General features: G+C 48.1%; 1 protein-coding gene across 1 annotated transcript in view; it reads left to right on the forward strand.

Annotated features, from left to right (window-relative positions):
- The window catches only part of s1pr1 (sphingosine-1-phosphate receptor 1), a 9,562-nt gene extending 1,481 nt beyond the window's left edge, over positions 1-8,081 (forward strand). Inside the window, exon 2 of the mRNA XM_083940629.1 lies at positions 6,599-8,081. Within this exon, the coding sequence (XP_083796755.1) occupies positions 6,775-7,995 (1,221 nt within the window). The 5' untranslated portion in view covers positions 6,599-6,774 and the 3' untranslated portion in view covers positions 7,996-8,081. The remainder of the gene's footprint in view (positions 1-6,598) is intronic.
- Positions 8,082-11,509: the final 3,428 nt, after the last annotated feature.

An 11,509-nucleotide genomic window follows, 5' to 3' on the forward strand; every position in this document is an offset into this window, starting at 1 on the left:
AGGACTGTTCCAGGACTGTTCCAGGACTGTTCCAGGACTTTAGGACTGTTCCAGGACTGTTCCAGGACTGTTCCAGGACTTTAGGACTGTTCCAGGACTGTTCCAGGACTGTTCCAGGACTTTAGGACTGTTCCAGGACTGTTCCAGGACTTTAGGACTGTTCCAGGACTGTTCCAGGACTGTTCCAGGACTTTAGGACTGTTCCAGGACTGTTCCAGGACTGTTCCAGGACTTTAAGACTGTTCCAGGACTGTTCCAGGACTGTTCCAGGACTTTAGGACTGTTCCAGGACTGTTCCAGGACTGTTCCAGGACTGTTCCAGGACTTTAAGACTGTTCCAGGACTGTTCCAGGACTGTTCCAGGACTGTTCCAGGACTTTAGGACTGTTCCAGGACTTTAGGACTGTTCCAGGACTGTTCCAGGACTTTAGGACTGTTCCAGGACTGTTCCAGGACTGTTCCAGGACTGTTCCAGGACTTTAGGACTGTTCCAGGACTGTTCCAGGACTGTTCCAGGACTGTTCCAGGACTGTTCCAGGACTTTAGGACTGTTCCAGGACTGTTCCAGGACTGTTCCAGGACTGTTCCAGGACTTTAGGACTGTTCCAGGACTGTTCCAGGACTGTTCCAGGACTTTAGGACTGTTCCAGGACTTTAGGACTGTTCCAGGACTGTTCCAGGACTTTAGGACTGTTCCAGGACTGCTCCAGGACTGTTCCAGGACTTTAGGACTGTTCCAGGACTGTTCCAGGACTTTAGGACTGTTCCAGGACTGTTCCAGGACTGTAGGACTGTTCCAGGACTGTTCCAGGACTGTTCCAGGACTGTTCCAGGACTTTAGGACTGTTCCAGGACTGTTCCAGGACTGTTCCAGGACTTTAGGACTGTTCCAGGACTGTTCCAGGACTGTTCCAGGACTGTTCCAGGACTTTAGGACTGTTCCAGGACTGTTCCAGGACTGTTCCAGGACTGTTCCAGGACTGTTCCAGGACTTTAGGACTGTTCCAGGACTGTTCCAGGACTGTTCCAGGACTGTTCCAGGACTTTAGGACTGTTCCAGGACTGTTCCAGGACTGTTCCAGGACTTTAGGACTGTTCCAGGACTGTTCCAGGACTGTTCCAGGACTTTAGGACTGTTCCAGGACTGTTCCAGGACTGTTCCAGGACTTTAGGACTGTTCCAGGACTTTAGGACTGTTCCAGGACTGTTCCAGGACTTTAGGACTGTTCCAGGACTGCTCCAGGACTGTTCCAGGACTTTAGGACTGTTCCAGGACTGTTCCAGGACTTTAGGACTGTTCCAGGACTGTTCCAGGACTGTAGGACTGTTCCAGGACTGTTCCAGGACTGTTCCAGGACTGTTCCAGGACTTTAGGACTGTTCCAGGACTGTTCCAGGACTGTTCCAGGACTTTAGGACTGTTCCAGGACTGTTCCAGGACTGTTCCAGGACTGTTCCAGGACTTTAGGACTGTTCCAGGACTGTTCCAGGACTTTAGGACTGTTCCAGGACTGTTCCAGGACTTTAGGACTGTTCCAGGACTGTTCCAGGACTGTAGGACTGTTCCAGGACTTTAGGACTGTTCCAGGACTGTTCCAGGACTGTTCCAGGACTGTTCCAGGACTTTAGGACTGTTCCAGGACTTAAGGACTTTTCCAGGACTTAAGGACTGTTCCAGGACTGTTCCAGGACTTTAGGACTGTTCCAGGACTGTTCCAGGACTGTTCCAGGACTTTAGGACTGTTCCAGGACTTTAAGACTGTTCCAGGACTGTTCCAGGACTGTTCCAGGACTGTTCCAGGACTTTAGGACTGTTCCAGGACTGTTCCAGGACTTTAGGACTGTTCCAGGACTGTTCCAGGACTGTTCCAGGACTTTAGGACTGTTCCAGGACTGTTCCAGGACTTTAGGACTGTTCCAGGACTGTTCCAGGACTGTTCCAGGACTTTAGGACTGTTCCAGGACTGTTCCAGGACTTTAGGACTGTTCCAGGACTTTAAGACTGTTCCAGGACTGTTCCAGGACTGTTCCAGGACTTTAGGACTGTTCCAGGACTGTTCCAGGACTTTAGGACTGTTCCAGGACTTTAAGACTGTTCCAGGACTGTTCCAGGACTTTAAGACTGTTCCAGGACTGTTCCAGGACTTTAGGACTGTTCCAGGACTGTTCCAGGACTTTAGGACTGTTCCAGGACTGTTCCAGGACTGTAGGACTGTTCCAGGACTGTTCCAGGACTGTTCCAGGACTTTAGGACTGTTCCAGGACTGTTCCAGGACTGTTCCAGGACTTTAGGACTGTTCCAGGACTGTTCCAGGACTGTTCCAGGACTGTTCCAGGACTTTAGGACTGTTCCAGGACTGTTCCAGGACTTTAGGACTGTTCCAGGACTGTTCCAGGACTTTAGGACTGTTCCAGGACTGTTCCAGGACTGTAGGACTGTTCCAGGACTTTAGGACTGTTCCAGGACTGTTCCAGGACTGTTCCAGGACTTTAGGACTGTTCCAGGACTTTAGGACTGTTCCAGGACTTTAGGACTGTTCCAGGACTTAAGGACTGTTCCAGGACTTAAGGACTGTTCCAGGACTGTTCCAGGACTTTAGGACTGTTCCAGGACTGTTCCAGGACTGTTCCAGGACTTTAGGACTGTTCCAGGACTTTAAGACTGTTCCAGGACTGTTCCAGGACTGTTCCAGGACTGTTCCAGGACTTTAGGACTGTTCCAGGACTGTTCCAGGACTTTAGGACTGTTCCAGGACTGTTCCAGGACTGTTCCAGGACTTTAGGACTGTTCCAGGACTGTTCCAGGACTTTAGGACTGTTCCAGGACTGTTCCAGGACTGTTCCAGGACTTTAGGACTGTTCCAGGACTGTTCCAGGACTTTAGGACTGTTCCAGGACTTTAAGACTGTTCCAGGACTGTTCCAGGACTGTTCCAGGACTTTAGGACTGTTCCAGGACTGTTCCAGGACTTTAGGACTGTTCCAGGACTTTAAGACTGTTCCAGGACTGTTCCAGGACTTTAAGACTGTTCCAGGACTGTTCCAGGACTTTAGGACTGTTCCAGGACTGTTCCAGGACTTTAGGACTGTTCCAGGACTGTTCCAGGACTTTAGGACTGTTCCAGGACTTTAGGACTGTTCCAGGACTGTTCCAGGACTGTTCCAGGACTTTAGGACTGTTCCAGGACTGTTCCAGGACTGTTCCAGGACTATAGGACTGTTCCAGGACTGTTCCAGGACTGTTCCAGGACTTTAGGACTGTTCCAGGACTGTTCCAGGACTGTTCCAGGACTTTAGGACTGTTCCAGGACTGTTCCAGGACTGTTCCAGGACTTTAGGACTGTTCCAGGACTGTTCCAGGACTTTAGGACTGTTCCAGGACTTTAAGACTGTTCCAGGACTGTTCCAGGACTGTTCCAGGACTTTAAGACTGTTCCAGGACTGTTCCAGGACTTTAAGACTGTTCCAGGACTGTTCCAGGACTTTAGGACTGTTCCAGGACTGTTCCAGGACTTTAGGACTGTTCCAGGACTGTTCCAGGACTGTTCCAGGACTTTAGGACTGTTCCAGGACTGTTCCAGGACTGTTCCAGGACTTTAGGACTGTTCCAGGACTGTTCCAGGACTGTTCCAGGACTTTAGGACTGTTCCAGGACTGTTCCAGGACTTTAGGACTGTTCCAGGACTTTAAGACTGTTCCAGGACTGTTCCAGGACTGTTCCATGACTTTAAGACTGTTCCAGGACTGTTCCAGGACTTTAAGACTGTTCCAGGACTGTTCCAGGACTTTAGGACTGTTCCAGGACTGTTCCAGGACTTTAGGACTGTTCCAGGACTGTTCCAGGACTGTTCCAGGACTTTAGGACTGTTCCAGGACTGTTCCAGGACTTTAGGACTGTTCCAGGACTGTTCCAGGACTTTAGGACTGTTCCAGGACTGTTCCAGGACTTTAGGACTGTTCCAGGACTTAAGGACTGTTCCAGGACTTTAGGACTGTTCCAGGATTGTTCCAGGACTGTTCCAGGATTGTTCCAGGACTGTTCCAGGACTTTAGGACTGTTCCAGGGCTGTTCCAGGACTGTTCCAGGACTTTAGGACTGTTCCAGGACTGTTCCAGGACTGTTCCAGGACTTTAGGACTGTTCCAGGATTGTTCCAGGACTTTAGGACTGTTCTAGGACTTTAGGACTGTTCCAGGACTTAAGGATTGTTCCAGGACTGTTCCAGGACTTTAGGACTGTTCCAGGACTGGTCCAGGACTGTTCCAGGACTTTACGACTGTTCCAGGACTGTTCCAGGACTTTAGGACTGTTCCAGGACTGTTCCAGGACTTTAGGACTGTTCCAGGACTGTTCCAGGACTTTAGGACTGTTCCAGGACTGTTCCAGGACTTTAGGACTGTTCCAGGACTGTTCCAGGACTGTTCCAGGACTGTTCCAGGACTTTAGGACTGTTCCAGGACTGTTCCAGGACTTAAGGACTGTTCCAGGACTTTAGGACTGTTCCAGGATTGTTCCAGGACTGTTCCAGGATTGTTCCAGGACTGTTCCAGGACTTTAGGACTGTTCCAGGGCTGTTCCAGGACTGTTCCAGGACTTTAGGACTGTTCCAGGACTGTTCCAGGACTGTTCCAGGACTTTAGGACTGTTCCAGGATTGTTCCAGGACTGTTCCAGGACTGTTCCAGGACTTTAGGACTGTTCCAGGACTGTTCCAGGACTTTAGGACTGTTCCAGGACTGTTCCAGGACTGTTCCAGGACTTTAGGACTGTTCCAGGACTGTTCCAGGACTTAAGGACTTTTCCAGGACTGTTCCAGGACTGTTCCAGGACTTTAGGACTGTTCCAGGACTGTTCCAGGACTATGGGAATGTTCCAGGACTGTTCCAGGACTTTAGGACTGTTCCAGGACTTTAGGACTGTTCCAGGACAGTTCCAGGACTTTAGGACTGTTCCAGGACTGTTCCAGGACTGTTCCAGGACTGTTCCAGGACTTTAGGACTGTTCCAGGACTATAGGACTGTTCCAGGGCAGTTCCAGGACTTTAGGATTGTTCCAGGACTTTAGGACTGTTCCAGGACTGTTCCAGGACTGTTCCAGGACTTTAGGACTGTTCCAGGACTGTTCCAGGACTTTAGGATTGTTCCAGGACTTTAGGACTGTTCCAGGACTGTTCCAGGACTGTTCCAGGACTATAGGACTGTTCCAGGACTTTAGGACTGTTCCAGGACTGTTCCAGGACTGTTCCAGGACTGTTCCAGGACTTTAGGACTGTTCCAGGACTGTTCCAGGAATTTAGGACTGTTCCAGGACTGTTCCAGGACTTTAGGACTGTTCCAGGACTGTTCCAGGACTGTTCCAGGACTTTAGGACTGTTCCAGGACTGTTCCAGGACTGTTCCAGGACTATAGGACTGTTCCAGGACTGTTCCAGGACTTTAGGACTGTTCCAGGACTGTTCCAGGACTTTAGGACTGTTCCAGGACTGTTCCAGGACTGTTCCAGGACTATAGGACTGTTCCAGGACTGTTCCAGGACTTTAGGACTGTTCCAGGACTGTTCCAGGACTTTAGGACTGTTCCAGGACTGTTCCAGGACTGTTCCAGGACTTTAGGACTGTTCCAGGACTGTTCCAGGACTTAAGGACTTTTCCAGGACTGTTCCAGGACTGTTCCAGGACTTTAGGACTGTTCCAGGACTGTTCCAGGACTATGGGAATGTTCCAGGACTGTTCCAGGACTTTAGGACTGTTCCAGGACTTTAGGACTGTTCCAGGACAGTTCCAGGACTTTAGGACTGTTCCAGGACTGTTCCAGGACTGTTCCAGGACTGTTCCAGGACTTTAGGACTGTTCCAGGACTATAGGACTGTTCCAGGGCAGTTCCAGGACTTTAGGATTGTTCCAGGACTGTTCCAGGACTGTTCCAGGACTTTAGGACTGTTCCAGGACTGTTCCAGGACTTTAGGATTGTTCCAGGACTTTAGGACTGTTCCAGGACTGTTCCAGGACTGTTCCAGGACTATAGGACTGTTCCAGGACTTTAGGACTGTTCCAGGACTGTTCCAGGACTGTTCCAGGACTTTAGGACTGTTCCAGGACTGTTCCAGGACTTTAGGACTGTTCCAGGACTGTTCCAGGACTTTAGGACTGTTCCAGGACTGTTCCAGGACTGTTCCAGGACTTTAGGACTGTTCCAGGACTGTTCCAGGAATTTAGGACTGTTCCAGGACTGTTCCAGGACTTTAGGACTGTTCCAGGACTGTTCCAGGACTGTTCCAGGACTTAAGGACTGTTCCAGGACTGTTCCAGGACTGTTTACATTATTATGAAGTCATTAATTAATGTGTTTGTTTGTTTGTTTGTTTGTTTGTTTGTTTGTTTGTTTGTGTGTTTGTGTGTTTGTGTGTTTGTTTGTTTGTTTGTGTGTTTGTTTGTTTGTGTGTTTGTTTGTTTGTTTGTGTGTTTGTTTGTTTGTTTGTTTGTTTGTTTGTGTGTTTGTGTGTTTGTTTGTGTGTTTGTGTGTTTGTTTGTGTGTTTGTTTGTTTGTTTGTTTGTTTGTTTGTTTGTTTGTTTGTTTGTGTGTTTGTTTGTTTGTGGTCTTCAGGTCTCCGTTGGTCCCGTCTCCAGGACCATGTCCCCCTCCAGCTGCAGGACTCGTCTCCAGGGTCGGGACCTGAAGGAGTGAAGAGTGAGGACGCAGCGCCGCCTCCTGGACCCCCTGGACCCCCGGTGGACCCGAGCCGCCCCGCACGCCGCCCCGCACGCCGCCCCGCTGAAGCCATGGACGAGAGCAGCTCGTCCGACCTGATCGCCAAACACTACAACTACACGGGGAAGTTCCGTAAGACGGCGGCGGACGCCGGGCTGAAGGCGGACTCGGTGGTGTTCATCGCCGTGTGCGGCTTCATCATCCTGGAGAACGTGCTGGTGCTCGCCACCATCGTCAGGACCCGGAAGTTCCACACGCCCATGTACTACTTCATCGGCAACCTGGCGCTGTCCGACCTGCTGGCCGGCGGCGTCTACACCGCCAACATCCTGCTGTCGGGCGCCAACACCTACAAGCTGACGCCCACGCAGTGGTTCATCCGGGAGGGCAGCATGTTCGTGGCGCTGGCGGCGTCCGTCTTCAGCCTGCTCGCCATCGCCATCGAGCGCCACCTCACCATGCTGAAGATGAAGCTGCACAACGACGGGAACACGTGCCGCGTCTTCCTGCTCATCAGCGCCGTGTGGATGGTGGCGGCGGCGCTGGGCGGCCTCCCCGTGATGGGCTGGAACTGCATCCGCCGCGTGACGGCGTGCTCCACCGTGCTGCCGCTCTACCACAAGACCTACATCCTGTTCTGCACCACCGTGTTCAGCGTCATCCTCATGGCCATCGTGGCGCTCTACGCCCGCATCTACGCGCTGGTGCGAGCGCGCAGCCGCAAACTCGTCTTCCGCAAGGCGCCCAACGGCCGCGGCGGCGTCGGCGCCAACGCCAAGAGCTCGGAGAAGTCGATGGCGCTGCTGAAGACCGTCATCATCGTCCTGAGCTGCTTCATCGCCTGCTGGGCGCCGCTCTTCGTCCTGCTGCTGCTGGACGCCGCCTGCGAGACGCTCAGCTGCCCCGTCCTCTACAAGGCCGAGTGGTTCCTGGCGCTCGCAGTCCTCAACTCCGCCATGAACCCGCTCATCTACACGCTGACCAGCAACGAGATGCGCCGCGCCTTCCTCAAGACGCTGCTGTGCTGCACCGCCTTCCTGCGCCCCCACGCCAAGTCCAGCGGGCCGAGCCTGGGGGCGGAGTTCAGCCGCAGCAGGTCGGACTCCTCCCGCCCCCACAGGGAGGACGCCGCGTACTCGCCCAGGGAGGCCACGCGCACGGGGAACGCCACGCGCACGGGGAACGCCACGAGCACGGGGAACGCCATGAGCACGGGGAACGCCACGAGCACGGGGAACGCCACGAGCACGGGGAATGCCACGAGCACGGGGAACGCCGCCTCGTCCTCGTGAACACGCCTTGGCGTTCGTCAGGCGTAGAGTTCGTGTTTGAGCGGGAAACGAGGCGTGGGGGCGGCGCCCGTCTGGACTTCAGCCAATCAGGACTCAGAGACTTTCAGACGGGCCGGGAGGAGGCGGGGCCTAAACGGAGCTCGCGCTGCAGATGGCGTCGCCGCCGTAGAAGAAGAAAGTTTAACCTTCTGACGTAGACGAGTAGAAGATTTAAGTTCACGTTCATTCTGTGTATTCACGCGAGAAAAAACGAGAACGTGAATTCAGAGTTCGAGGTTTTTTCAGGATTTTTACTGAAAATCATTAAATCATCAAACTACGGAGGCCCGAGGAGGACAAAACTCAACTAATAAATAATAAAATAAAATAAATAAATTAAATAAAATAAATAAAATAAATAAAATAAATAAAATTAAAAAAATTAGAAAATGAATAAAATAAATAATTGAAGACGACACGTCGTGCCAGAAAATTATTAAAAATACTTTTTGCAGATTTTAATGTTTTTAACTTTAATTCTTTAGCATCAAACACGACGCTCTACGGAGGCCCGAAGCTGCCAAAACAAAACAAATAAATGAAGATGACTGTAAAATATTAAAAATAAATGTTTGCATTCTTTTAGAAACTGTAAACTGCTGTTTTAATTAATATACAAATTAATTCATTACGTTTTAAATTGTGACGTAAAAGCCTCTTTATTTTATTTCAGTCTCTTCGTTTATTTAAAAATTATTTTTCTCTTTACGTTATTTATTATTGATTTGCATAATTTAGAAGTGAATGAAGAAAATATAGAAATTAATTTAAAAAATGTAGAAAAAAATATGTTAAAAAAAACAAATCAATTGACGAGAAAATGAAAAAAGGAAAGTAAATAAATAATAAAATTAATACAAAGTTAAATGAATAAAGATGTTAATAAAAAGATTCAGGTCCATTTTCAATGAACTAAAGCTTATTTATTTATTGAACTTTATGTGTTTATGTTTTGATTTTCATCTTTCGCAGCTCTGAGCCTCCGTAGCTTCACTGAAAAACGTTTTGTTATTAAAAATAAAGTCGAGTTTTCTTCGTTTGATTCAAACGAAATATGAAACAGATTCATAAAAATACATAAAATCAAAGGAAAAGACTGAACACAGTGATAATAATAAAATAATAATGATAAAATAATAATAATAATAATATTATAATAATAATAAAATAATAATAATATTATAATAACAATAATAATAATCAAACTCTCTTTTCTCTGTGATTTTGAAAAACCTGAACTTTGAATTCATGTTTTTATTTTTGTTTGTAAAAAATAGAAACTGATTTTCTATTTCCTGTTGTTGATGATGTCATTGTTGTTGTTGTTGATGATGTCATTGTTGTTGTTGTTGATGATGTCATTGTTGTTGTTGTTGTTGTTGTCGCATAAATGAAAGTACGGAAGCTCATTTCGGCCAAAATAAAAAAGTGGGAGCAGAAATTAAAGATTTGAAAATAAAGAAAATGTAAATAAAAAATGATGAAGGTAAAAAAAGTTCTGAGATCAAAGGAAAAACACTTTTGTTGTTTATTGTTTGAAAAGATCAAAGTCTTGAACTTTGACCCTGATGAGCCGCCGTAGTGACGTCATCACCAACCATCAATGACATCATCACCTCTGACTGTTGGCACCAACGAGCTTCCGTACAATCTGACTCTGTTACCAAGGAAACCGAACAGATCTGACTCTGTTACCACGGAAACCGTACGATCTGACTCTGTTACCACGGAAACCGAACAGATCTGACTCTGTTACCACGGAAACCGAACAGATCTGACTCTGTTACCACGGAAACCGAACAGATCTGACTCTGTTACCATGGAAACGGAACAGATCTGACTCTGTTACCATGGAAACCGAACAGATCTGACTCTGTTACCACGGAAACCGACCGGATCTGACTCTGTTATCACGGAAACCGGACAGATCTGACTCTGTTACCACGGAAACCGAACAGATCTGACTCTGTTACCACGGAAACCGAACAGGTCTGACTCTGTTACCACGGAAACCGAACAGACCTGACTCTGTTACCACGGAAACCGAACAGACCTGACTCTGTTACCACGGAAACGGAACAGGTCTGACTCTGTTACCATGTTTGTGTTTGTTTGTTGTTGTTGTTTGTTGTTTATTGTTTGTTGTTGTTGTTGTTTGTTGTTTATTGTTGTTGTTGTTTGTTGTTGTTGTTGTTGTTTATTGTTTGTTTGTTGTTGTTGTTGTTTGTTGTTGTTTATTGTTTGTTGTTGTTGTTTATTGTTTGTTGTTGTTGTTGTTTATTGTTTGTTGTTGTTGTTGTTGGTCCGGCCTGGATCCGTCTGCACTCTTTAACTGTCGTGCGTTAGAATTATTAAATTTAATAAAAACAGAAATAGAAAAATTTTGTTCATGAAAGAAAGTTTTTAAAGAAAATGAGTTTGAAGAAGAAGAAGAAATATTATTATTAATAATAATTATCATCATTATTATCATTAATAATATTTGTAGTATTAGAATTTATGCTAAGCTAAGCTAACAGTCCCCCCTGCTGCCAGGCTTTATGCTAAGCTAGGCTAACAGCCCCCCCCTGCTGCCAGTCTTTATGCTAAGCTAGGCTAACAGTCTCCCCTGCTGCCAGTCTTTATGCTAAGCTAGGCTAACAGCCCCCCCCTGCTGCCAGTCTTTATACTAAGCTAGGCTAACAGTCACCTGTGCTGCCAGTCTTTATGCTAAGCTAGGCTAACAGCCCCCCCTGCTGCCAGTCTTTATGCTAAGCTAGGCTAACAGTCTCCCCTGCTACCAGTCTTTATGCTAAGCTAGGCTAACAGTCCCCCCTGCTGCCAGTCTTTATGCTAAGCTAAGCTAACAGTCTCCCCTGCTGCCAGTCTTTATGCTAAGCTAGGCTAACAGTCCCCCCTGCTGCCAGTCTTTATGCTAAGCTAAGCTAACAGTCTCCCCTGCTGCCAGTCTTTATGCTAAGCTAGGCTAACAGTCTCCCCTGCTGCCAGTCTTTATGCTAAGCTAGGCTAACAGTCCCGCCTGCTGCCAGTCTTTATGCTAAGCTAAGCTAACAGTCTCCCCTGCTGCCAGTCTTTATGCTAAGCTAGGCTAACAGTCCCCCCTGCTGCCAGTCTTTATGCTAAGCTAAGCTAACAGTCTCCCCTGCTGCCAGTCTTTATGCTAAGCTAGGCTAACAGCCCCCCCCTGCTGCCAGTCTTTATGCTAAGCTAGGCTAACAGTCTCCCCTGCTGCCAGTCTTTATGCTAAGCTAGGCTAACAGCCCCCCCCTGCTGCCAGTCTTTATACTAAGCTAGGCTAACAGTCACCTGTGCTGCCAGTCTTTATGCTAAGCTAGGCTAACAGCCCCCCCTGCTGCCAGTCTTTATGCTAAGCTAGGCTAACAGTCTCCCCTGCTACCAGTCTTTATGCTAAGCTAGGCTAACAGTCCCCCCTGCTGCCAGTCTTTATGCTAAGCTAAGCTAACAGTCTCCCCTG

Source organism: Echiichthys vipera (assembly GCF_963691815.1).
Source record: "Echiichthys vipera genome assembly, chromosome: 3".
NCBI classification, from domain to species: Eukaryota; Metazoa; Chordata; class Actinopteri; order Perciformes; family Trachinidae; genus Echiichthys; species Echiichthys vipera.